Consider the following 26,080-nt stretch of genomic DNA (forward strand, 5'->3'; position numbering starts at 1 on the left):
GGCCCTGGTTCCTGGCTCATGCCAGGTGTGTTGGGTGACCCTCAGGGCCCCGGTTTTCTCACCTGTGAAATGGGGTGAGTGTGACAGCGCCATCTGGGGCTGAGCCGGCAACATCCAAGGGGCTCTGGGAGGTGGGAGGGGCGGTAGCCACATTCACATGGACAGAAAGGGCCGTGCATGGACCCCATCAGTAGAGAGACCGGGTCGGTCCCCCTGTCCTGGCCTGTGCCCTCAGGCCTCCTGGAACCAGGCCTTACGTGCTTCCTGTAAAGTACTCCTGGCTGGGGCGCAGCCAGGAGGCAACTCAGGATGGCAGGGGTCCCGACCCACTGCATTTGCAAATGCTGTTCCCAGTGGTGGCTGTGGCTTCACGTTCTGGGTCGGCTGCACCGCGGCCTGGCCCCCTACCTGAGCTCCTGGGGCTGCCTCATCCACCCCCCGCCACATCGCAGCGTCCGCCCCGCATCACCGCTTCTCCCCGGTTTGCACAGGAGAGACAGCCTGTAGCGCACCAGCTCCGAGACACCAGCGAGGGACCCACCCGAGGCCCCGTGGCAGCACCCGGCAGGACAGGAGCTGCTCCCAGGCTCTGCTGTCTGCAGCCACGCTGGCCAAGGGCACTGCTGCACACGTGTGTGTGCTGACAAGACGTCCTTGCCCATCCCGGGTGCTGGCCGTTTGTGGAAGGGGCCGCCTCCCTGCCCCACTGTTTGTGGGGCTCGGGTGTTTGCTGCAGGTCTGTGCCCTGGTGCAGAGTGCTTGTGTGTGTGAGTTCACGCCTGCAGAGGAGGCTAGGGAATTCCTGGGCGCTTCTGGGCCCCGGGCTGACGTTGCAGGCGCCGGAATGTACAGAGGGCACCTGGGGGGACAGCTGCGTTGGGGGGCGGCTGGCACGAAGGGGAGGAGGCCAGGCCCCGCCACCTGGAAGCTTGTTCTGAGCCTGGGGGCGGGGGATGGGGCAGAGCCCGGCAGGCTGTCCCCAGCGGGGAAGGGCAGGGACGCGGTGATGGGGGCCGCACCGCAGGACTGCACTGCCAAGGTCGAGGTCGTTGGACGTGGTGTCCGGGCCCCACTCAAGTCACACTTATCCTCAGCGTCCTCTGGCAGCCTGTCCCAGGTGGCCCTGAGAGAGAGCAGGCCCAAGGGCAGTGCCTGGGCTGCAGGAGATGTGGTCCCCTCCCGTGACCTGGCTGATGGGGGCTTTTCCCCTGGGGGAAGCAGGAGGGGAGGCTCCCAGGGACACCAGCCCCCACCCCCGGCCCTGGGCGCTTTGCTTGCTTGACTACCCTTGGTTTCTTTGGCCTCAGCAGTCATCCCAATGGCCTACGTGTCCCTGGTCTGGGACAGATGGGGGCAAAGCTTGGGCCATCAGAAAGTGGGGGCAAAGCTTGGGCCATCAGAAAGTGGGAGGAGGCTGGTTCAGGCACTGCTCCCCACACCCTGTGTCCTATGTCCAGTCCCTCTTCCTCCAGGGAAAGAGCCCCTGCCTCTCTGGTCCCCATGGGCTCCCTGCTCTCTGAGGGGAACCCCCATCAGCTGCTGAGTGCCCTGCCCCAAACTTTGGGCAAGGAGCCAGCCCTCAAGCCCAGCTGTCCTCTGAGTGGGCTGGGTGTGGCCGTGGTCCCTGGAGGTTGGTTCAGAGTGGGGTGTGAGGACCCCTACGTCCCTGCATGGAGCCTGGCGGTCTTCTCCAGAGGCCTCCAGCCTCTGCTGGACCTGACTGCCCGTCCGTGAACCCGGGAGGGCTGTGAAGTCGGGGGAGGTGCAGAGGCCGGAAGGAAGCTCACAGCGTGTGTGGTCCAGCCCTTCTCACCTGGACAGGTGCCCACTCATTGACCTGGAGAGGAGCCTGCCGGGTCTCCTGCTCCCACCTTACCTGTGTTAGCCCCTCACCTTCAGATCCTGAGGCTCAGGCCCTGGGGGGCAGTTTGGCCCGTGAGTGTGTTCCTCTGGTGCAGCAGGAGGGGCAGGTGCCAGCTCACCTGGAGCCCATCCGCAGGGCAGCTGCCCCGCCAGCCAGGATGGAGCAGTGCAGGTGGGCAGGGCCAGCACGGCTGCCCGGGAAGGGGCGCCATCTCCCTTTCCCTCAGACCCTTCGGTAGCTGGAGGGGGGCACCAGTGAAGTCAGCTGAGCGTTGTCCTCACTTTCCTTCTGGGCCTGAGTCCCCTCTGGGCCTGCCATCCTGGGCTTGGTTGCCTCCAGGGACAAGGCGCTCACTCCCTCCTGAGGTCCCCCACTCCCCACGTTCAGCCCTGGCCCATCCTTTCGGGCAAGGAGACTCGGCCAGAGAGACGTGTCCTGAACCCGAGAGCATCACAACCTGCCTTCTTCTCGTTTGTGCCCTAGGATGAGAAGAACCAGATGATGACAACGAATGTCTGGGTGAAGCAGGTGAGAGGGAGGGAGCCCCACTGCCCACCCACCCCCCGCCCCTCACCGACCCCGCCCCTCCCCCTCACCGCCCCGCCCCTCCCCCTCACCACCCCTCCCTGCCCCCGCCCCTCCCCCTCACCGCCCCCGCCCCTCCCCTCACCGCCCCGCCCCTCCCCCTCACCGCCCCCTCCCCCCCCTTCCCCCAGGAGTGGCGTGACTATACTAGGATGAGAAGAACCAGATGATGACAACGAATGTCTGGGTGAAGCAGGTGAGAGGGAGGGAGCCCCACTGCCCACCCACCCCCCGCCCCTCACCGACCCCGCCCCTCCCCCTCACCGCCCCGCCCCTCCCCCTCACCACCCCTCCCTGCCCCCGCCCCTCCCCCTCACCGCCCCCGCCCCTCCCCTCACCGCCCCGCCCCTCCCCCTCACCGCCCCCTCCCCCCGCTTCCCCCAGGAGTGGCGTGACTATAAGCTGTGCTGGGACCCCGCCGACTACGAGAACGTGACCTCCATCCGCATCCCCTCTGAGCTCATCTGGCGGCCGGACATCGTCCTGTACAACAAGTGAGCCCGGGGTTCTCAGCCGGCAGGGTGGCAGGTGCCCGGGTCCAGCCGTGCTCCGGCCAGGCAGCTCTTCCAAGGCCGGTGTGAGCAGGAGGCAGGCGGCTGGTCTGGGCTGAGGGCAGGCTTGCAAGGAGGAAGAGTGAGTGAAGGAGGGTGTTGAGGCCTGGGGCGGGGGGGGCAGGCCCATCAGCGGGCAAAGTGGCAAGGAGACGGGGTCCTGGGGGGCAGCAGTGGTGCCTGGGGGCTCCGTCCCTGCCCAGGCCGCGGCAGGGGCCTTGGTCACTCACGGGCCGGGAAGGGGTCTGAGCTCCTCCCGGGATGACTGCAGGCCCTGCAGCTGCTCTCCCTCGGGCTGGAGTCCTTTCCAGGGTGAGTCCCTGTCCGGGGAAAGCGGGCCCTGCACACGCAGCTGACCGCGTCCGGGAACAAAGGTCGGGAGGTGTAGGGGAGGAAGCCCCAGAACGGCCGGCTGGCGCTGCCTCCAGCCCCGCCCTCCTCCTGCCCCTCCATCTGTGCTTGCGGTCTCCCCAAACCCACTAATCACACTCAAGCAAACAAAGCCTCTGTCTGGGCCCCGCATCCCTGGCTCTGAAATCTGATCTCTTGGAGGATGTTTCTGTGCTGGGGTGCCTGGGCGTTACGGGCACGGCTGTGGCGGACAGTGGGCTCCAGAGGGCTGGCGTTCTTCATCTTGTCCTTTCCCGGGATCTTCCAGGTGTCCCTGACCTCGGGGCATCCTGGTGCCCTCCCGCGTCCCCGTGTCCCTGCTGTGTCGTTGCCAGGCCAGCTCCCCCTGAGCTGGATCCACGCTGGCAGATCCAGACCCGGGCCTGGGTGGCGGCAGTTCTGCAGCGCTCACAGCTACAGCAAATGGAAGCGCTCGGTCCCCTCTGGTCCCACTGCCATCTGCCCACAGCCCCCTGCCCTCCCACCAAGACCCCGGTGCTTCTGCACAAAAGCCCTCCTGCGCCCCCAGGGTTGGGCCTGACCTACAAAATGCTGCTATTTGATTAAGGACGATTGGGCTCCTCTTCCAGCTTAATTGATTCCAGTAATGGCAGCGGGTGAGAGCGGCACACGGGCAGGAGATGGTTTTCGGGGCTGCATTAAGGGGGGGCCGCTCGGTGAATGGGAGGCGGGGCAGGCTCTCCGCTCTCCCTCTGCAAGCTGCCCGGTCTGATCCTGCGCCCTGGAGCTCTCCAGCCGCCCGGGCCCCCCGGAGTCCACGCTCAGCTCCCGCAGCCCGCTGCCCCGCTGGGACCTAGCGCGGAATACGCCTGAGTGGCTCTTTGATCCAGAGCATAGGTACCAAGGTCAGAACCCCGGCACCCAGGGCAGCATCGTCAGGACTGCTCTGGGAGCCATACAGCCCCTGGGACGGCAGCCCAGGAGAGTGGGGCCGCCACCCAAGCCCCTTCTTTTTCTGGCCTCCTTACCAAGACCCATGGGAGGTAGCGGGATGGACCTCCAGCTTCTCTTGGGAATGGAGATGGGCACCGAGGCCCTTTCTGGATGGGGCTGGGCATGGGGGAGGACGGACCCCAGAGCTGGTGGCTGATGCTGCCCGGACGGCCACTGAGGAGGCCTGTTTCCAGGGGCAGCGGGTAGCTGACGGCCAGCGCCGTGTGCACTTGAGTGAGGCCGAGCAGTCAGCACAGGCTGCTGGGCGAGGGGAAGGGTTGGGGGGTTGCTCTTCTGATAGCTCTGGGGCACCCCCCCAAGGTTGGAGGGCGTGCACGCGAGGCCATGCCACCCACCAGGAGCTTCCCTGCGTGGGCCTGTCGGGCAGAGGGTCTCACGTGGATGGGCGCCTGCGGCCTGGAGCAGGAACGGGAACGGGACAGCCGGGTGGGGCCCCTCCTCTCCCGTGTGCGCCGTCATGCGGTCCCGCTGTCCACGGCCCTGGGCTTGCTGGGGGCACAGCCCTGTTGGGTGGTGTTTTGTCCCCCGGGCACAGGAACCAGCTGTGGGAGGAGGGGCGGGACTTCGTGCGGCAGTGACAGGTAGTGACGGCGTGCCCTGGGGAAAGCTGCTCCTTCCTGGGGCTGCGCTAGGCGCCGGGTCCCACGTGCACAGCCCTAGGCCCTCTGAGGACCTGGCCGGGGCCGATGCGCCCTCAGCATACGAGCGTGAAGACACGGGCTTGGTGACTAGCGGCCGGTGCCCCTCAGTCCTGGGGCCAGCTGTCTGGGGGGTGTCCCGGGGGGAGGAGGCGAGGTCTCCCATCAGCGTTTCAGAGCCGAAGCGGCAGGGCTGCTGGAGGGGCTGGGGGAACGGCTGCCGCCTCAACCTGCCAGTGGGCGCCACGCTCGGTGGGCGCGGGCGGCTCGGGCCCGTGGGCGCCACGCTCGGTGGGCGCGGGCGGCTCGGGCCCGTGGGCGCCACGCTCGGTGGGCGCGGGCGGCTCGGGCCTTGTGGGGAAACAGGCCGACAGAGGGGCCCCCGAGGCCCAGGTGGCACCCACTCAGGACCCAGGCTGGGGACCGGATGCTTCCAGCTGCAGAGGAGAGAGGGGCTGACTCTGGGGGCAAGAAGGGCTCCCGGGGGGCCGTGAGCAGGTGTCCCTGTGTCCCCACGGCCGGCTGCCCCACCTCTCGTGGTGCCAGCGTGCCCCCCATCCCACCATGGGTGTCTTTGGTGGAGAAAACTGAGGTGGACGTCACTGTCTGGGAGGCCCAGGGCCAGGGCTGCAGGCTGGGCACTCTGCCCGCGGGGAGAAGGGCTGGGACAGCAGCCCGTCGCTCTGTCGCCCGCCCCGGTCTGTGGACAGGGCACCCCAAGGCCGAGGGAGAGGCAGGAGGGCTGAGGGCCTGGGATGTGACGCCGGGGTCCACGTCCTGCTCGGGGTGGGCCCAGACTGGTCTTTGCCTTGTGGGGCCTTGGAGTCCTCCCCCGTGCAGGAAGGCGGGTCCTGCCTCTAAGTTTGGGGGGGGTCAAGGGGGAGAAAACACCGGTCTGGAGCAGGAGAAGGTGGCCGGACAGGTCCGACTTCTGCCCAGCTCTGGGGTGACCGCAGGGGACGAGGTGCTCTGCGTGCTACCCAGGGGCCACCTGTGTGCCTGGGGCCCCCGATGTGGCGTGGACGGCCCTTCCGGCCCCCAAATAAGCACGGTCATCACCACCGTCAAGCTTGGGCGTCAGGCGCGGTGCGGGCCGCTGAGACGGTCTCCACAGGGCGTCGCCCCCAGGGTAGGGGTGACAGCGAGGCGGGCAGGCGAGCGACGAGCCCAGGGCTGCCCCGTCCTGGGCGAGGCCACTGCCAAGTGGGGGCACGTACAGCGGGCGGGGGGGAGAGAGCTTCCGGGCCACGGGTGCTGGGCACCTCACCCACCCCCTCTGTCTCCCACCCAGCGCCGACGGGGACTTTGCCATCACCCACCTGACCAAGGCCCACCTCTTTCACGACGGGCGAGTGCAGTGGACACCCCCGGCCATCTACAAGAGCTCCTGCAGCATCGACGTCACCTTCTTCCCCTTCGACCAGCAGAACTGCACCATGAAGTTCGGGTCCTGGACCTACGACAAGGCCAAGATCGACCTGGTGAGCATGCACAGCCGCGTGGACCAGCTGGACTTCTGGGAGAGCGGCGAGTGGGTCATCGTGGACGCCGTGGGCACCTACAACACGCGCAAGTACGAGTGCTGCGCGGAGGTGTACCCGGACATCACGTACGCCTTCGTCATCCGGCGGCTGCCGCTCTTCTACACGGTCAACCTCCTCGCGCCCTGCCTGCTCATCTCCTGCCTCACGGTGCTGGTCTTCTACCTGCCCGCCGAGTGCGGCGAGAAGGTCACGCTCTGCGTCTCCGTGCTGCTGGCGCTCACCGTCTTCCTGCTGCTCATCACCGAGATCGTGCCGTCCACCTCGCTGGTCATCCCGCTCATCGGCGAGTACCTGCTCCTCACCATGACCTTCGTCGCGCTCTCCATCGCCATCACCGTCTTCGCGCTCAACGTGCACCACCGCTCCCCGCGCACGCGCACCGTGCCCGCCTGGGTCCGCCGCGTCTTCCTGGACGTCGTGCCGCGCCTGCTCTTCATGAAGCGGCCGTCCGTGGTCAAGGACAGCTGCCGGCGGCTCGTCGAGCCCGTGCACAAGGCGGCCGGAGCCCCGCGCTTCTGGCCGGAGCCCCGGGGGGAGCCCGAGCTCAGGAGTGGGGGCCCCGCCCCCGCCCCGTCCCCGACCCCATCCTGCGGCCCGGACCAGCCGGCCTGCACGTCGCCCTCTCACCGGGCCTCTGCCCTGCAGCCCCCAGAGGCCGAGCGGGCCGGCCCCTGCCCCCCGCCCGGGCCCTGCCGCCCACCCACCGGCACCCGGGCCCCAGGGCTCACCAAGGCCCGGTCCCTGAGCGTCCAGCACGTGTCCGGCCCCAGCGAGGCGGCGGAGGGCGGCGTGAGGTGCCGCTCCCAGAGCATCCAGTACTGCGTGCCCCGAGAAGAGGCCGCCGCCCCAGCCGACCGCCCGGCGGACGGCTCCCCTGCCTCGCGGACCACGGCCCCCTCGGCCGAGCCTCCGCCCCCAGGCCAGGCCTCCCCCTGCAAGTGCACGTGCGGCGAGGAGGCGGAGGCACCGGACGCCGCGCTCAAGGCCCCTGGCACCGGAGCGCCGCCCCTGCCCCTGTCGCCAGCCCTGGCGCGGGCCGTTGAGGGAGTCCAGTACATCGCAGACCACCTGAAGGCGGAAGACGCAGACTTCTCGGTAAGTCCCCGCCGCGGCCGTGCCGGACGGGCCCCGCTGCCCTGTCCGCTCTGAAGGAGGGCGTGGCCGGTGAAAGACCCAGAAACCAGGTCCCAGAGCCGGCCGCTCCGCTCGGAGGCCCCCCGCCGTCTGCTCCCTCTGGCTCAAGCCTCCGAGACCAGCGGGGTCCCTGCGGTGACTGAGTGGCTGGCGGAGGGTGGAGTGGATCTCGGGCACCCCCTTTGCGCTTCAGGGCGCGGGGAGCCCGCAGCCGGCGCCGGGGCTGCCAGCACCACCTGTACCTGGTGAGCGCCTCCCCCGACCTCGAGCGCCCCCCACCCGCCAAGGCTCCCGGGGAAGGACTGGGGGGTGTCTGGGCCCTGGGGTTGGGGTGAGAGGGGCTGAGAGGAGACAGGAGGGGGCGGAGTGGCGTCAGCGGCCTGGCGGGGGGAGAGGAGAATTCAGGCCTGGGACACAGCCCTGCCTCTCTGGCCGGCGCCCCTGTGCCCAGCTGGGGAGAGGGCGCCCGGGCTCTGGGTGGGCAGGACGGGTGCTCAGACACAGCTGAGACTCGGGGACCCGTGGAGTGCGGGGGGCGGGGGGCGGCCGTGGGGCTGCTCCCCGAGGCTCAGGCTCCACTGGCCACGTCGAGGGCGCCTGTGAGGGTGGGTCCAGGCTGGCGGCCAAGCCCCAGTTCAGGGCATGGGCAGAGACAGGCGGGCGGGGGAGGGCACTGGTCAGTCGGCCTGGTCATTACCGGCTGCTCAACCTGGCCATCGGTTATGCCGCGTTGACCTTGCCCCGCATTAGCTTCTTCTTGCCCGTGACACGGACCCTGGGTGCGGGCGTGACACTGCTGTCCCCTCCCTGGACCTGGGGGTGGGTGTGACACCGCCGTTCCCTCCAGGAACCCCCTGGTCCCTCTGCTTCCTTGGGAATGGCCCGTGATCGTTTCCCGGACATGCGTCTGTCCCGTGGCTGAGCCCCACCTCCAGCAGTGAGCCGGTCTCCCGGTCATCGCCCTGAATCCCAAGGGGCTGTGAGGCCACCTGGGGGTTTCTGGAAGGTTCCATCTTGCAGCCAGCTCTTGAGACAAGAGGAGCTCTGGCTCTGGCGTGGGCCTGAGGGCCTGCCGAGCAGAGACTGACGCCTTTGAAGTGTCACCGGGATCTCGGAGGCCCAGCGGTCCTCAGCGCAGGGCCGGCCCCTCGTCCCCAGACCCCTCCACCAGCATCGCGGGCCTGGCTGTGGCGACCTGGTTCTGGTTCCGGGTGTTGTCCCCGGGCTCTGGGGAGCAAAGCGACTTCACAGGAACCAGCCTGGGATCGGGGCTGGGGCAGCTTTGTCTGCGAGCGTTTCATCCTGGGAGGAGGGGCGGTTTGAAAGGCAGTGCGGAGGCCGCGTGCCGCGGGGCTGCTTCCTGGAACAGAGGGTCCTGGCGCTCCCTCGCTTATAGTGACACCATTTGCTCTGGTTTCTTGAGGATAAACACGGCTCTTTCAGCTTTGGCTTAAAACTATCAGGACGCCTCTGATTACTTTAAAAATCAGAGCACAAAACAGCAGTGAAAAGTCTTCTTTCTCTCGACGGCCCCCAAACGGGGGTGTGATGAGCCTGTCCTTGCCCAGGCCTGTCAGACCCACTGGTGTCTGGCTGGCCGGAGCCCGGGGGCCGCATCCTTTCTGGTCACTCAAGGGCTGACACTGCCCACCCAGGACCCGCCTGTGGCCTCCCTGAGCCTTTGCCCTGGGGTCACACCAGGTGGAGGCCGGGACCGGCTCGCCCAGCGTGGACGTGTAACCGTGGCCCATCCTGCGCCGCCCTGGGCCTCAGGGTCCCACCTGCAGACGGGATGGTGCAGCCACCTTCCTCGTCGGGTCCAAGGGAGCAACCGCAAGTGATGCACTCGGCGTGTTTCCCACTTGGAGCCCGGGGGCCCCCCCTTGCCCTTCCACGGAGCCCTCTGCCCTGGCAGCTGCCCGGCTCAGAGCCTGCTCGCAGCACAGGGCTGTGCCCACCTTCACATGTGACCCTCACCCTCAAGCGGCTTTAGAGACAGAGCTGAGAGACCCACTGACCCAGGAGGGGCTCGAGCCACAGGGGCAGCCGGCCGTGAGTGCTGCCCCGGGGCAGGGGGCGGGAGTGGAGGGCAGCGGGGACTCAGCTGTCACTCTTGGGACGCCGTCCACCGTGGAGCCTGCCCTGGGCTTTTTGTTGGAGGCCAGGCCCCGTTACTCAGGCTGCTGCTGGCTCTTGCCCTGCACAGCCAAGGGGCTGTGGGCGCCCCTTCTCTGGGCCTCACTCGCCCGCCTGCAAACGGGGGTGTACCGGCTGGTCCCCACGGCGCCGCCAGCTTTAGCAAACCCAGAGCACGTTATGCTGTGACACGGTGCGGACCCTGGCATTCCTCCAGAGGCGTCACTACCTTCCTGGAGCTCAGGCAGGTGAAGTCAGGTGGGGCCACCATGCTGGACCCTGTCCCCTGCGGTGGCTCTGCTGTCCACCCCCCGTAGAGGGCATTGACCCTGCTTCTGAGCCCAGACTTCGCTGGACAAGCCGTTGCTCTGTGGCCCCTTTCCACCCCTCACTCCAGTACAGGTGTGCCTGTGACCTTGGTGACCTTGGTGGCGAGGGTAGGAACAGAGCCTCTAGAGGGTTGGCGCGGCAGTGAGGCCCGAGGGTGCGGCCGGGAGTGACCACGTGTGTCTGTCCGCAGGCGAAGGAGGACTGGAAGTACGTGGCCCTGGTCATCGACCGCATCTTCCTCTGGGTGTTCGTCCTCGTCTGCCTGCTGGGGACGGTGGGCCTCTTCCTGCCGCCCTGGCTGGCCGGCATGATCTAGGGGACTCCCCGCACTCGAGGCGGCCACGCCACTCTCCAGATTGACCCCCATCATCTGTCTGCCGCGAGACGGCCTTGGAGGCTGCCTCCTGGGGACCTGCCCGGGAGGCTGGTAAACGCCTGGCTGTCTGCAGGGCGGCGTATCCGGAGCGCGGTGACGTGATGGCCTCCCGCCAGGACGCACATCTGACCGCTCTCGGAAAATGTCCCGGCAGCCCCGACTGTCCCAGGGCCACGCCCCTTGGCCACGCTCAGCCCCTCTCAGCCCCCAAAGCCCCTCCTCCCTGTGGGATCCCCGAGGCCCAGGCACGGAGCCGGGCCTGGCTGCCTCTCCCACCCGGGCCTGGGGCACCCGTGGGTCCTCAGACCTGCTCTCTCTGAGCCCAGAGGCGAGTCAGCAAACATTTGAACCTCATTTGCCAGGGGAGGGTCCAAGCAGGGATTTTATTTTGGTCTGTTCTGGGTAAATTAACGAAAACCCAGATTTTGCGCCTGAGGGGCCTTGGGGATGGAGTGACGAGACGTGGTCCTGCTTGGAGGAGAATCCAGTGGCAGGTCCCCCTCGGGTGAGGGGTCCTCAGCCCCAGGGAGTCCAGATGTCTGCCTTCCAGGGGTGCCGGGGGTCTCGGGCCAGCACTTTGCAGGGGCCTGTGATGCCCCCAGACCCCCGTGGGCCCTGGTACTTTGTGAGGGACCCGGAGCCACGTTCAGGACCCAGGTCCGGGCTCCCCGACACCTCCCGTGGGTTCCCCTCTGCTCACAGCCCGGGGACACCTCTGGGGCATAGACACAGGTAGGACTTCCCTGACACAGTAGCCATGGTGACCTGCGGGGACCCGAGGACAGCTCATCTGGCCGACTTGGAGACCTTCTGGAGTGTGGTCCCCGGGGGGTGGAGCCCCTGAGAAACATCAAGGGAGTGGAGGGGACCCTCCACAGGCCTCCCCCCAGCCCAGGAGCCCTACCTCACACCATGCGGGGGCTGCCCTGCCGGAGGTGGTGGGGGGAGGTGCACAGGCAATGGTCCTGGGGGCCCAGTGTCCCCCCACCCCAAGGCTAAGCACTGGGCGGCACCAACAGTGTCCCTGGAGACCCTGGGAAAACACTGGCCCTGGGGGTGGTGTCGGGGCGGGTGAACGCTGCCCCCATCTTCTGATTCTTCCAAACCTTCAGGCTCCAGGTGCCAAGGCCGGTCCTGGACAATGTGGCCCCTCCCCCAGGAGTGGCACCTGGGTGGGGGGCCCCCCAGGCCGAAAGAATCGCTCCCCCTTTATGGTCAAGCTCCCACCTCCCCAGACCCCATGCATCGGGGGTGTGGCTGGCAGGTTGGAGCCGGCCCCCTTGGAGCCCTGGGTCTCCCCCCTCCCCAGGCTGTGCCTGGGTCCCGCACAAGGTACTGGGGAGGATGGAGTGAATAATTTAGTGAAGTTCAGAGATGCTGCTGTAGAGGTGCTGCTGGAGGGCAACGCCAGGTCGGAGGAGGCTGGAGCCTGCAGCACCCCCACCCCGCTGCCTGTGAAGCTCGGGACGGCCCCCTGGACATCCAGGCCCCCATCTGCCCATGTCGGATGGGCACCTGCCTCCTGGGGCCATTGGGGCACCAATCCCAGGATGCTGGGGGAGAGCCCAGGTGGGCGTTCACCAGGACCCAGGACCTGGCGGCGGAGGGGGAAAGGGCCAGGCCCCCGAGGACGCAGCCAGGACGCAGATCTCAGATGTCAGCGCCTCAATCCTCCTACGTAAGCGGATCCAGCGCCAGATATGGGGCAGCTGTGGGGAGCCCTGGGGGGTGCCCAGCTGCAGATGCTCTTTTCTGGGTCGGGAGAGAGCAGGAGCCCCAGGGATGGGGATGCTTCCCCTTCCTGGTTTCCGCTTTTTCTGTTTTTTGAGACCCAAACGCAAGTCAGAAAATCCGCACACAGAATAGATCACCCACATTCCCACCAAATTCGCCATGACCACTATTTTGGGGTATTTGCCTCCAGGGTTTTTGTTTTGTTTTGACTGACATGAAATTTACCTATGACAAAATGCCTGGTCTTAAGCCTTCAGATCAGTGAGTTTTACTAGATTTGACCCCAAGGCCCCCATCCCCCAGAGCCGCCTCCAGCCTGTGCCCCGGTGGCAGCGATGGCTCCAATTTCCTCACCGGAAGTGGTCTCTGCCTGCCCCTGACCTTGGTGTGAGCGGAACCCCCCGTTCTCAGCCTTTCTTTCCTGTTCTTCCACCAGGTGTGGTGCCGTCAACACCCACCACGGCTGTGTCTCCATCCATAAAGAGTCTTGTCGTTAGTTGCTGAGTCGTGTTCTTCTGTCCGAATAAACTAAAGCAAGTCTGTGTCTCCGTCACCTGCGCTGGCCTCTGTCCGGTCATTCTGACTCAAGCCGCTGGGTGTCCTCCTTCTTTCTCTTAGTGTTGACTCTGTTTCATTTTCTGTGTCTTGTGATGTTTGGACACCTCGGGGGGGACTCACACACCCGGGGGAGGGTTGTTTCAGCACCATTTGTCGAAACACTGACCCTTCTACATTAAAATGCCTAAAACCAGTTTCCTCATATATTTTCCGTGCTTTTTAATGGTTTTTGGTCCAGTATGGGTTACTCCATCACGGCTAGAAGTAGAAAGCTGTATCTTGTCTTTTAATGCAATCTTTTGAGAAGTTAAACTCCCTGCTATTTGTTGTAATTTCTGCTACATTGGGATATGGTAAGGCCGTCTCTCTTATTTTTCTGTTTGCATGTGTTCTATCCCCCTACATACAAGAAAACTTGATCTAGTTGGCTAATCTTGAAGGTTGTATGTTCGGTGCTTTCCCTCCTGGTGGCTGCTCCTAAGTTAGAGTGTTGGTATTTTTCAAGAGCTTAACAAGTTGATATGAAAACTGTCTCCATCATGCCTCCCACCTCCAAAGAAAGCAAGCACCTCGGCTGCCCTCAGGGATTCTGGAACAGCCTGGAATCTAGTCTAGGTTGCCACCGACGTGATGGTCTGGGGAGGGCTTGACGATTCCGTGAACGGCGAACGTCACTCGGGTTTTTACTTACCTGGGATTTTCCGTGTGTCGGGCCTAAGTGCTGGTTACTTTCCCTTTCTGCAGAAAACTCCACCAACTGGATTTCGAAGAGGATCCCCTGTGACGTGTGACCTGCCTTCTCAGACTTTGTGGGCCTCAGAATGTATTTTCACCCCGTTCGTTTCAGTAGTAATTCTGCTGGGCATAAAATTCGAGCCTTTCCCCTTCAACACTCTGAGGTCGTTTCCCCCCACCTTTTGACATAGAGCGACTCTTGTCTTTTTGTAGAAAAGCGTTTAAAGAATTTCCCCACCGTCTTTGTTTTTTTTGCATCGGTGAATCTAAGGGTATGTTTTAAGAGTCGGTCCCACTTCGCCCGCTCAGACTTTCCATCTGGGATTTTAAATCCTTGTCTAATTATCAAATCTTTAAAAAGTACTTATTTCAACATTCTGCCCCCTCCATTGACTTCCTGTTTCTTCTTGGAGCCCCTCATGAGGAGGCAATGCTTTTTCCATTTTTATCCTCCCCCGAGCCCCCGGGTGGCTTCTCTCTCTCGGATCCCATGGCCTGTCTGAAGTTGGACCCGTAATTACTGAGCCTGCCTCACCGACTTTATTTCTTTTTGTTTTCCACACCATGTTTCCTCGCACCTGTTCATTTCAGCTCCACGTTATTACTACCCGGCCTTCCCTTTTTGAAGATACTGTAATTTTAAATTACTGGACGGGAAGGGACCCGCATTCTCCTTTAACTCCCGAGAGCTGCTCGGCGGTCGTGCGGCTCACGTCGCGTTTCCCGTTAACTCAGCTCCCAAACCCGGGAGCAGCGCTGCGCGTGTGAACGTGCGGGAGCACGTGTGCCCACGGGGGGAGATGCACGCATGCGTGTGTGTGTGTGTGCGCGCGTCCGCGTGCACGGGGGTGGTGGGGCCGATTTGGGAGGGACGTTTACTGTCCTGTGAGGGCTTCATGTCAGCCCTCGAGGCAGCTCAAACCGTAAAGGGCCAGAGGCGATGCTACTGGACAGGGTGGTTGGCAGGGGCCGGTGCCCACTCCTGCCCATCTCGCCCTTCCTGCGGGGGCGTCACCTGCCTCCTGAGCAGGTGTTCCTCGGCTCTGGAGCCTTCTCCTCTGCCCCTTGCCGGCCGCATCCTGACAGGTGGTCTCTGGCAGCGTCCACCCCCTCCTGCTGCTGCCCCCGGCCCTCCCCGCCCGGCCTTGGAGACGCGAGGGACTCAGTCCCGGGACGAGCCCAGTCTGTTTCACTGCCGCTCTGAGATGGCGGCACCCATCCTCTGCCCCCGTGAACCCCACTCTCGCCAACCCACCCGGCCCCTCCCCCCACCACCTGGCTGCTCTAGGGCCCCTGGAGCCCGCCCACCCCTTCCGAGCCATCGCCTCCCCAGTCCAGCCGCCTCCATGCCAGTGGGCGTCCACCCCCACCTGGCCACCTGCGCTCTCATCTACGGGTCGTTCACACAGACGCCAGGTCACGGCAGCCCCTGCTCAGAACCCCGGGGCTTCCGGTCGCTCTGAGGACAAAACCCAAACCCCTCCCCGCAGCCGCTGCCCCGCTCCCGGTCCGCGGGCTGACCCCTCCCCGCAGCCCCTGCCCCGCTCCCGGCCCGCGGGCTGACCCCCCCGCCCCAGCCTGTGCTCAGCTTGCTCTGTCCTCCTGCCATTTCTGGGTCAGGCCCAGCCAGGCCCGGCCCCAGGCTGCTCACGGGCGGCGCCCCTGCCCGGAATGTTCCACGGTGTCCTCCTCCCACTCTGTCCTGTCTCTGCCCCAGCGTCACCTCAGAGCCTTCACCGGCCCCGCCCCCAGTTCTTCCTGGTGTTCAGGGAACTGCTTGGGCCCAGGGCCCACGGCTGCCTGGCGAGCTTCCCAGGTGGACGGGGAGCCGGGGGGAGCGGTCGCTGCACAGACCGTGGCGTCCAGGCTGGTCGGAGGGAGGGGGAGGCCTGCGGGGCAGTGACGAGGCAAGGGGCCAGCAGGCTGGGGTCCCATGAGGCCTGAGCGCGTGGGGCCTCAGCCAGGCTTTACGGCTCCGGAGGAGGGGCCGCTACTAGGGAGGCGGGCAGCCCCTGGCTGGGCCCGGGGCAGCCACGCCAGCGTTCTCCAAGCCCACCCCCGCCCTGCGGACTCAAAGTGCAGCCGAGGCTGAGACCCCGAGCGGGGCCTGAGCTCTGGAGGGGCCGGCCGGGGGCACCGGGGCGCCGGGGCCTGGGGGCTGCGGTGGCCTCACAGGAAGGGGGGGCGAGCCCCAGGGTAACAGGGAGACCATGGTGGGGGGTCCTTGAGGCCGAGGATGGATGGCGGCTCCTCTCCGAGAGACGGGGGTGGGGAATCTGGGACTCCGCCAGACGGGGCGGACGCGGGGCTCCACCAACGAGCAGCACCTCCCTTGACAAGTACGCGTGGTCTATCTGAACAGGAAGGGCACGGGGGAAAGGGCCCCAGGCCCGGCCTCTGCCTCCTCTCCTTCCACCTCCAGACCCTCTTCTCCGGCTGCACTCGCTGTCCGGGATCCGGCGGGGGGACGTTTGGGCTCACTTGGGGCAGCAGGGGGACCGTCCTGGCAGGAGGAAAGGGTGGGCGGGTCTGGGGGAGGCGGTGGACAGCTGACACCCGTCAGGAAGCAACGCCCGGCCTGCGCGGCTGCATGGACCCGGCCCCCGGGCCCTGGCTGGACCGTGAGCCGTCTGCACAGACCCGCCCCCCAGCGTGCTGCCCCTGGGCCCTGGGCCCTGGCCCCGGCCCCGGCCAGCCAGCCTGGCCAGGTGTCCACTGTGCCGCTGACCCCCATCAGGGCCTCCCTGGGTTCCCACTGGGCCAGCCTCGGTCTCCCGCACCCCCCTCAGTCCTGCTGGCCCCCCGAGGCCCCCCCACGCCCCACCGCGCCCACCCCAGTTGCTTCTCTGGCACCTGCACGACCTTCCCCGCTGCTGGCACCCCCCCACCGCTCCCCCATGCGGCCCAGGGCTGCCTGTCGGACTGAGGGCTCCAGGCTCAGCCAAGGGGAAGGAGGGGTGTGCCGGCCCAAGGGGTGCAGGTGGCAGTGCTTTCCTTTCTTGAGGGTCCTATGCTGACCTGGGGAAGGTGGGTCCTGGGGGCAGCGGGTCCAGCCTTCAGGTTGAGGCTGAAAGCTTAGGGTCGGGGGTCCCTGACCTCCAACAGGCACTGATCATTGTCTCAGAGGCCGGGGTTCAGTGTGCGGTGGGGACGGGGAGGGGCTGGGGTGGGCATCGTGACAGCGCCTGCCAGCTTTGGACGGTAGGTACCAATGAGGGGGCACTCACGGCAAAGGCAACGTCTGGGGGGCTGCGGTGCGTGCCGTCGGGGGATCCCGCCCCCGCCCCCGCCCCCGGCGCAGCCGCCATATCCCACCCCCACCCATCTCCTTCGTCCCAATCGGGGCCACGAGCTCCGTCTCCCCTCATCAACTTCTCCTTCCATCTCAGCATCTGAGCCGTGAACAGCGCCGCAGTCCCAGTCAGACGGACGGACTCATTACAACAAGGTCACTGGACCGAGCCTCCCGCTGCGACAGCCCAGGAGAGGGGGACGGATCGGGGACGGGAGGGAGGGGACCAGAGGGTGGGGAGGGAGCCCTAAGCCCAGGCTTGCTGGGAGGTCGGGGAAGGGGCTGTTTCGAGGGCCCCAGGCAGCCAGGCAGCCCCAGTTCTGGGTGGGTTCAGGGGGCCTGTCTCCCCACCCGTCACCTGGGGGAGGAGGGCCACACAGAGCCACCAGCCCCAGGACTGGGGGAGACCCTTCGCCACGGGGGCCAGTACCTCTGTCCTCAGGGCGGGGGCCACCGTGCCCCCCCCTCCAGGGAGCCGGGCCTCGCTGCGCGTGCCGAAGGCCCCGGGGGCCTCCAAGATGGGCCGGGGGGGGCCGGGTGCTCTCGTGGAGCTTCAGCACGTGCGCTGCGGGGGAGGACGGTCAGAGGGGCCAGGGCAGGGCCAGGAGAACGGCCGCAAGGCTGGGTTCGCTAATGACCGGGCGCCGGGCGTCCCTTCCCTCCCGGGTGAAGACGGAGGCTCTGGGGTCCTCACGGGAGGCTGGGCCACTCACTCTGGATGGCAGACTCGCAGGCCTGGCCCACGAGCTGGTAGATGGTGGCCAAGGACTGTGGCTCGCCCTGCAAGGGAGGACGGGCCACGTGGCCAGCGGATTGAGCAGCACGCGTCCCCTGGGCCTCCAAGATGGGCGGGGGGGGGCCGGGTGCTCTCGTGGAGCTTCAGCACGTGCGCTGCGGGGGAGGACGGTCAGAGGGGCCAGGGCAGGGCCAGGAGAACGGCCGCAAGGCTGGGTTCGCTAATGACCGGGCGCCGGGCGTCCCTTCCCTCCCGGGTGAAGACGGAGGCTCTGGGGTCCTCACGGGAGGCTGGGCCACTCACTCTGGATGGCAGACTCGCAGGCCTGGCCCACGAGCTGGTAGATGGTGGCCAAGGACTGTGGCTCGCCCTGCAAGGGAGGACGGGCCACGTGGCCAGGGGATTGAGCAGCACGCGTCCCCTGTGCCTCCCCAGGAGCGGCCCAGACCCCAGACCCCCCACACTCACCTTCTGTCCTCGCTCCCCCTTGGGCCCCGGCAGCCCCTGGGTGGGAGGAAAAGGAGAAGCATCTGGACCCCGCGGCCGCCCGCCCACCGCGCCCCCCAGCTGAACACTTCGTGCAGGACTCATTCCAGGAGTCCCCAGAGGACAGAGGACCCAGCTCTCCCGCTGCGAGAAGGAGCTCCCCTGCCCCCCGGGCCCCACCCAGCCTGCAGGCCCAGGTCTGCCCCTCCGCGGCCCCCAGAGCCCACGTCCCCTCACCTGCTTCCCACCTCGTCTTTGTCGGGCGGGCAGGGGCAGCCTGGGCTCTCCCCCCTGCGACCTTTGGGCCGGGCTCGCTCCACAAACGTGCCGGTCGCAGGGCACCCCGAGCGGTCGGCGGGGACAAATCTGCACGCACGTGACCCCCCCTTGCTGTCGGGCGGGCGGGCTGGGCAGGGAGGGGCTTACCGTGGGCCCCACAGCCCCCGGGGGTCCTCGCTCCCCGCTGCTGCCTCTGGCCCCCGCCGTGCCCTGGAAGCCCTGCAAAGGCGGGGGTTCCGCTTTGTCTGCAGCTCCCGTACGGCGGCCCCTCCCTCCGGTCCCGCCTGCCCTGGACCAAGAGCAAGCTAAGGCAAGCTACGGGGACCCCCTCAGCCTGCCCCCAGCCTCCTGCAGGCTGTGCCTCCTACCCACCCCGCGCCCAGGCAGCGCCCCCGCACGCCCCGCCCCTTGTCGCTAGTTCTGCACTAATACGTCCCCGCCCGCGTCCCAGTAGCCCGGGTGTGACCGCAGGACGGGCCCCCCGGGGGTGGCCTCTTGCAGGAGGGGCAGTTCGGCCTTCCAGGAACCCGGCGAGGCCGACCCCCGGGAGATCCTGGCCGGGTCTGGGCTGCCGGCCCCGGAGGCCCCACTCCGAGCAGCTCCCAGCCCGAGCTCCGCTCTGACCCCCGGGACACGAGGCTGGGAGGGAAGGCGCTTCCGAGTGAGCGGCGGGGCCCCCAGCCCTCCAGCAGGGCGGCCTGGGCCGCGGGGTGAGGGTTTCTGGAGGCGGAGAGGGAGAAGGGGGCCCGACCACGTCCCGCAGGCAGGCGCAGCCGGGACCCCAGGTGCCTTCGTGCCGTGCGGAACGGCGGCGTCTCCTACCAACCCGCCTGACGCGGGGAGCGGGGAGCGGGGGGTGGGGGGCGCGGCTGCTGCGCTCCTGGGACCAGGACTGTCAGGCGCCCAGCACCGCCGGCGACAAGGCCCCAGCCTGGGGCCGACAGGCCTCCCCGGTCACTGTTCAGCTCACCCCAAGAAACCTGGGGAGGGCCGCTGGGGTGAGTGGTGCTGGGGGCCCACGGAGGAGGCGATACGCACCCTAGGGCCAGGGGGTCCGGGCAGGCCAGCAGTCCCCTCCAGGCCTCTCATTCCCTGAGGGCAAAGGAAGGGGTGGGCGGGGTAGAGGCAGGTGCGCCTCCCACGGTGACCCCCAAAACCCACCGCCGTGGGGGGTACGGGCTCGTGCCGGGCTGAGGCTGGTCCATCCCAGGGCCTGCCCCCGCCCCGGGCAGTGGCCACTCACGCCCCAGTCTCTGTGGGCTGACGCTCCCCTCCCACCGGCCAGGCCCCGGCGGGGGCAGGATAGCGGGGGAGGTGGGTGTGGGGCAGAGAAGGAAGCCCCACCACAGCCTCCATCTCCAGACCCTCCCGGCCAGGCTGGAGGACTCCCACCTTTGGTCCCTGGACGCCAACCTTCCCAGGGGTGCCCTGGAGGCCGGGGTGGCCCTGGAATAGAACAGAGGCAGCCAGACAGGCTGGGCCGAGGTCCGACCCGGAGGGGGAGGCCCTGTCCCCAGACCCCCGTCCTGAGCACACAGCAGCTGTGCTCCGAGTGTGGTCTGACCCACTACCTGAAAGCCGGGGCGTCCATGGTCTCCCTTCTCTCCTTTGACCCCTGGTGGACCCTGGAGGCGGAAGATGGACGGGCGGGAGGGTGCGGGGAGAGGGGCGGGGGGTGGGTGCTGGGGTGTAGGCAACACCTACCACGGGTCCCTGGATGGTTCGGCCCTGGGTGCCTGGTGACCCCTGCTGACCTCCAGGACCCTCGGGTCCCATCCGTCCCGGTGGCCCGGGCTCTCCCTGGAGACACGGGGTGGGGGTTGTGTGTGGTGGGGCTGAGAAGACATGTGGCCCCTCCTGCGGCCCCTCCTTCGATACCGCCCTGCCGCCGGCCCATGGTCTCCAGACCCAGGCCCGTCACAGGCATCTTCACCCTCGCAGACCACTCTGGGCGGGAGGGCTCCTGCTACGACCCCACTGTATAGCCAGGAGCTGGGCCGACTCTGGACGGGCCAGCACAGAGCCCTGAAGCCCAGACACCAGAACATTCTACCAAACCTCTAAGGGACAGATGACACTAACGCCATTTAAACTGCTTGATTTGCAGTTTTAAAAAAAAGACTGCTTTCAAATAATCACGTGAGTCATGCATATCAATGCACCAAACTCTATAAAGAAAACCACAGGCATTCCCACTTGTGAATATCAATGCGAAAATCCTACATGAACCCTGAGCGCACAGCAGCCTGCAGCCCATTAAATGGGCAGTGAATGCTCCGTGACCACGCCAGCTTTTGACGGGAGCAGGCGTAGTTCAGAGTTTGGGAGAGGTTAAATCATTCACCAAACTAATAGCTTCAAGAAGAAAAATGATTTGTTTGTGTCCACAGCAGCTGATGAGGCACTAAATCTTATTTAACGCCCATTCTTGATTTTTAAAATCTCCTAACAAAATAAGGGTAGGATTTGACTATCACGTGGCAAAATATATCTGTCTCAGCTCCCAGGCCAGCCCCACACTCAACCAGCAAACACCAGAAGCATTTCTGTGAAGTCAAGATTAGGACATCTTCTATCACCGTGGTTCTTTGACAAACTCTCTAGTGTCACCATACCAGACAAATAAACGAGAAAAATAAAAATAAAAATAAACGAGTGTAATGAAAATTGGAGTCAGTGAAGTGATTTTTCACAGGTGATGTAAATTTAAACCAGGAAATTCCAAGAAAACCATTCCAAGAAATTCCAAGAAAATAAAAAACTATTGCAAATAAGATAACTGAATAATAAATGGGGCACAAAAATCATACACAGAGAGGACAGAGGATTTGGGGAACCTGATGGTGGAGCTGGACACCAGGATCCATGTCTGAGGCAGCCGTTTGGACTCTGGAGTCCGTGGAAACTCGTGATGTGATTAGGCTGCATTTGAAATTGGCGGGGGCTGGCTACTCAACACGTGGGAGGACCCACGGGGCAGTGGTCTGGGGAGGGAGGAGGAAGCACGTTCTGTGTCGGAAGGTGCTAGAAGCACTAGGAGGGACTGAGAGCAGGGGGGCCCTCTCAGACTGAGGAAAGCCTTTAAACACGGTGCAAAAGTCAAGAGCCGTAGAGACAGACCCATGCAGTCGACTAGACAAAGGTGATTCTAAAATCTGCCTGGAGACACGTATGGTAAACCAGGTCAAAAGACAACAGGGTAAACTAGTCACAACTCAGGGCACAGGTGTTTCCGTTAAACCTAGAGCCCCACGAGCGAAGAAGAAGAGATAACCCGGTGGAGCGGGGGCTGGAGGCCATGAGTCCAGCAAGAAAATACCAGCAACTTTCAAAGCTGGTGGAGCCACTGGTGAGAGAAACACACTTGAGGGCAGAGGACACACGTCCTGGCCAGACGCCCAAGACTGCCCTTCACGTGGTCCCTAGGCTGGGGCCCCGCGGGGAGGGCAACGTAGCCCGGTTGGGGGGCCCTGCTCCCGCCTGGGGTTGGGCTGCGGGGGGCTCAGTCCTGCACACCACCCCCCAGGACGCCTCACAACTCACCCTGGGCCCTGGGAAGCCCTGCTCTCCTGGGGCTCCGACCCTCCCGGGGTGGCCCTGCAGAGGCACAAGCAAGGCTGAGGCTGGGCTGCACGCTGGCCTCCCCAGCAGTGCCCTGGACTCCAGTCCCCACCTTTAGGGGGAGAAGAAGAAGGGGCTCAGGAGGCGAGGGCGTCCTGGCCCACCCTGCCCTCCCACAGCCAACTGGTTACCGCGTTCACGGGCTCAGGCGGGTCTGGGTTCCAGCCCTGGCCTCTCCCTGGTGAGGTCTGTGGACCACCAGCTAGAACGGGTCCTGGAGCCTCAGGGCGGCCAGAGGGTCTGGACCTGCCCCACAGCGGGGTCCAGGCCTGGAGCCTCCTCCTCCTTGGAGGCCTGGGGAAAGGCCCCCCAGGGCTACCCTACAGCCCAGAGCGCCCAGGACAGAGGCTGCCTGCGTGGCTGCGACTTATGGCCAGGGATCAGCGCGGCGCTGCAGACTGCTGGGCCCGGACCCCCATCCCAGCGGGGAAATGTGGCTCCGACACCAGAGAGGGGCCTGCTCGGGAGAGGGCAGCCATCCGGAGGAAGGGGCTTGCAGGCGGGGACTCGTGGGCCAGGGGGTGGAAGAGGCGGGCAGGACACTCATGAAGTCTGTCCCATCTGGGAGGTGGGCCTAGGGACGGCTGCTGGGGCATGGGGGGGGGCCACCCTCATCCCCACTGGCAGCAAGGTGTTGCCAGGAGTCCCTGGTCACCCCAGGGAGGAGCTGCTGGACTCACAGGAGGTCCTTGGGGGCCCGGGGGCCCAGGGGTCTGCGAGGAACATGCACAGACAGAAGGGAAGGCAGGGCAGGTCTCTCCATCCTTCTGGGAGAAAGGAGACCCCCACCATTAAACGGACCCTTTCCTCAGTTCTTGTTCGACCCTAGAGCTCAGGGCGTCCACGGACACCAGGGTCCAGGGAGCCTCCAAACCCACCCCTGGGAGGCTGGGGGGGAGGGGGGAGGACCTGGTCCTGGGTGCCCACCCCCACAGCTGCCTGGCACAAGACCCCAACGGGACTCCCTCTCTCACACCCTTGCAGGCCACCAGCATGGCCAAGCCCAGTGTGGGCACCCAGGGGAGTCGGTGAGGACCCCTGCCCACAACTGTGCCCACAGAAAAGGGCAGTGGCCCTGAGTACATGGAAGCAGCCACCCCTGGGGCTGGGGGCTTCCGGGCCTGCTGCAGCCTGCCTTGCCTCAGGGCCTCCAGGACACACATCCAGCCGCCCTGAGCTCCGGCTCTAGCCCCGGGGGCTGCCTCCTCCAGGAAGACTGTCTGGATTTCTCCCAGAGCAGCAGTGACCTGGATGGCCAGTCTACCCCCAGACTCTTTTGCCCTCAGTGGGCACTTGCCCGCCTACCGAAGCCGGGAGCTCGCAGCACCTGTCCTCCTCTGCCCAGGAGTCACTGCACACAATCTGTAGCATCTGGAGCTGGAACTGCAGGTAGGGGGGAGGCGCAGGGTCGGCCGGGCGCAGCGGGGTCAGGGGGCGGGAGGGGGTCCGCCAGCCCCGGGTTGTCTGGCTCACCGAGGCTGAGCTGCTCCGGGGGCCCCGGGCCTTGGCCAGTCTCCCCAGCGTGACGAAGCCGGCGGGTGGGCAGGCTGCCGGCCTCCCCTGTGGGCTTCTCAGCCACCTTCCGGCAGTCCACGTAGAGCCTGACCTTGGAGCGGCCCACGGCTACGTGCACCTGGGAGACACCAGGAGGTCTCCCGCGGCCCCGGGCCAAGAAGGGCTCCCTTCCAGGCCCACAGGCCAGGGCCAGAGCGGGGAGGGGCAGGTGACCATCCCCTGGGGCCTGGGGTCAGGATCCTGACTCCACCCCAAGTCTCGTGAGACGCCCCTCGCGGGGCCTCAGTTTCCCTTCTGGACCAAATGACATCCCGCACAGCCGCTCCCAGGGACTTGCGGGACGCAGGAAAAAGGGCTGGATGCTCTTTGACCCAAATTAAGGTAAGGACGTCCAGGGTAGAGAGGACCACAGGAGCAGAGGGGGAGCCACGGTGACGGGGGGTGGGCAGCCTGTGTCCTGCAGAGCCCCGTGGGGGGGTCTGTCCCAGAACTTGGGAGCCAGGAGGGTCTTAGGCAGGGAGGCACATGCTCTGGTCCTTCCAGGACCTTCCAGGACCTTGTGGAAGCTCCCAAAGAATATCCTCCTCACTTCGGGCAGGTCGAAGGTGACCTCCTGCAAGGTGGCCCTGGGGTCACGGTTGAAGTAGGTCAACGACTTTCTGCTGGCTGGGGGGCAGGGCAGGGAGCACGTGAGACCCCCAGGCGGAAGGCAGGAGGACCCACCCAGAGTGGAAGAGCAGGGTGCGGGCCGTGATGGGTGTGCAAAGCCTCAGAGGCCGTGCCGCATCAGTGGCCCCTGCCTTTGAGGAGTGACCTGGGCCCACCGCTCCCCTCCAACTGACCGTCCAGCAGGACCCCCAGGACGGGCTGGAAGTCTTCGGCCGCCACCTGCCACAGCGCGAACACCTCGCGGGGCGTCTCGGGGAGCAGGCGCAGGAGGAAGACGACTGTGTGTTCCGTGGGGAGGGTGGCCAGGTGGATGTCGCTGTGGGGACATGGCAGGGGCGGCCGCAGGCCTGAGCGGAGGCCGGACCCGGGGACTGCAGAGCGCGGTCCTCAGGGCCAGGCTGGGCCTCTCCTGCCTCGGCTTCCCCGTGAGAAACGCGGCGAGTGTCAGGGGCAGGACTCCCCTCCCGGGCCTGTCAGGTTTCAAAGGGAACAGCTCCCCCAAGGCCCAGCAGGAACCACGGCCAGTGTCCATGATGATCGTTCTTCAGGGTCTCTGCATGGGTGGGGGGGGTGCGGGTCGAGGGCTCCCAGCAAAGTCTCTGAGCCTGTCTCCTGGGCCAGGAGCCCACAAGCCCAGAGGCAGCTCTGCCCTTGGGAGCTGCTCAGACTGGGTGGGCAGCTGGGGTCTGTGCTGGTGCCATGCCCACCCGGGTGCTCAGCGGTGGGGAGGGGCAGGGAACAGGGTCTTGAGTCACCCAATAAAATTGCTCCTAATGGCCTGCAGCCTCCCTATTTGCCCTTCCTTTGCTCTTGGGATAACCAAGGGCCTGGAAGACACAGCCCAGCCTCATTGCTGCAATTCTTTAAGCGAACCAACCCCAGGGCCTTGGCATGTGCTGCTCCTTTTCCTGAGTGCCCTGCCCTCTCCCATTCTCTCCTACTCTCTGCCACCTCCTGGGGAGCCTTCCTGACCCCGGGAGGAGCCCCTTCCACTCTTAGCAGCCCCAGGGTTGCATTCTGTATTTCTAAAATTTCTATCATAAAGCACGTGATTTACCTTTGCAACGTAAAACATTTTAGCTTAAGAAAAATTACGCTGTGCGTGTGGAACTTCCAATGAGTGATGAAAGACACCTCCATATACGAAGTGGGGTGACTATTAGACCTCGGAGGTCATCACAACCCTTGACCGAGGTGAGTCACAAAGCAGTGGTTTCTTACAGACCCCGGATATTTGCAGAATCAAATTAAAGCACAGAGGAGGCAGGACTTCTCAAGGAGACAAATTCGGTGGCCCCCGCCCAGACGTCTGCAAGTTTGGTCAATCCCTGGGCCACGTGGGGAGAAGGAACCCCCCAACCGTGGCCTCAATCCGCCCACAAGAGATTTATTCATCTGTGGAAGCCGGATTCCCGGAGCCCACGTCCCCCCGCCGGGAGTCTCCCTGGCTGGCTCTGGGGTGGAGCCGCTGGGCCTGGGGGACTCCCCCTCCCACGACCCCCGCGGGGCGCCCTCCTGCTCCCAGGCCCACGCCGCCCCGACCTGGCCCGGCGGGTCAGCTGAGCATCCTTGAAGAGCGTGAAGGTCCTGACGGGGCCAAAGGCCGAGAGCTCCATGGCCACGCCACGGATAGAGGCATACTCCTTCTCCACCAGCCCGAAGGCTGCCATCAGGTCAAAGCCTGGGGAGGGGGGCGCGAGGGACGATCAGAGACGGGGGGGCGGTGGGGGCAGGAGGCAAAGAAGAAAGCCAGGTGTCGCGTGAGATGGGGCAGCAGAGGCGGGGAGGGAGACGCAGGCCTTCGGGGGCCCGCTCCCCGCCCTTCTCCCTCCATCCCGACCTGGGGAAGGGCACGCGAGCAGCGCCGTCCTGGCCCCCGTCGCCCGCAGCCCGCTCCTCCCTGCGACCCTAGGTGCCCGCCCCCCCGCCCCC

General features: G+C 65.7%; 2 protein-coding genes across 2 annotated transcripts in view; one reads left to right on the forward strand and one right to left on the reverse strand.

Moving 5' to 3' along the window:
• Positions 1-2,608: 2,608 nt before the first annotated feature.
• CHRNA4 (cholinergic receptor nicotinic alpha 4 subunit) lies at positions 2,609-10,463 on the forward strand. Its single transcript, XM_055090288.1, has 4 exons — positions 2,609-2,645; positions 2,834-2,943; positions 6,295-7,642; positions 10,338-10,463. Exons 1-4 carry the CDS (start codon positions 2,616-2,618, stop codon positions 10,461-10,463), a joined length of 1,614 nt encoding a protein of 537 aa, XP_054946263.1. The 5' UTR covers positions 2,609-2,615.
• A 1,637-nt stretch (positions 10,464-12,100) lies between these two features.
• Positions 12,101-26,080, reverse strand: part of COL20A1 (collagen type XX alpha 1 chain) — a 29,940-nt gene continuing 15,960 nt past the window's right edge. Inside the window, 20 exon segments of the mRNA XM_055090662.1 lie at positions 12,101-12,275; positions 15,274-15,439; positions 16,404-16,568; positions 17,273-17,407; positions 17,556-17,622; positions 17,729-17,733; positions 17,882-17,948; positions 18,047-18,082; positions 18,491-18,562; positions 19,382-19,435; positions 19,736-19,789; positions 19,915-19,968; positions 21,887-21,940; positions 22,645-22,731; positions 23,270-23,347; positions 23,438-23,500; positions 23,502-23,597; positions 24,036-24,145; positions 24,322-24,464; positions 25,691-25,829. Coding sequence (XP_054946637.1) covers positions 12,101-12,275; positions 15,274-15,439; positions 16,404-16,568; positions 17,273-17,407; positions 17,556-17,622; positions 17,729-17,733; positions 17,882-17,948; positions 18,047-18,082; positions 18,491-18,562; positions 19,382-19,435; positions 19,736-19,789; positions 19,915-19,968; positions 21,887-21,940; positions 22,645-22,731; positions 23,270-23,347; positions 23,438-23,500; positions 23,502-23,597; positions 24,036-24,145; positions 24,322-24,464; positions 25,691-25,829 — 1,820 coding nt within the window.

Source organism: Physeter macrocephalus, chromosome 14 (assembly GCF_002837175.3).
Source record: "Physeter macrocephalus isolate SW-GA chromosome 14, ASM283717v5, whole genome shotgun sequence".
Lineage (NCBI taxonomy): Eukaryota > Metazoa > Chordata > Mammalia > Artiodactyla > Physeteridae > Physeter > Physeter macrocephalus.

What these genes read in the sequence shown, in the direction of transcription:
- CHRNA4 (XM_055090288.1), top strand. Translation starts at nt 2,616, where the DNA reads ATGATGACAACGAATGTCTGGGTGAAGCAG. An exon ending in CGAATGTCTGGGTGAAGCAG is followed by an intron (nt 2,646 to 2,833) that starts GTGAGAGGGAGG and finishes CGCTTCCCCCAG; the next exon opens with GAGTGGCGTGACTATAAGCT. An exon ending in CGGAAGACGCAGACTTCTCG is followed by an intron (nt 7,643 to 10,337) that starts GTAAGTCCCCGC and finishes GTCTGTCCGCAG; the next exon opens with GCGAAGGAGGACTGGAAGTA.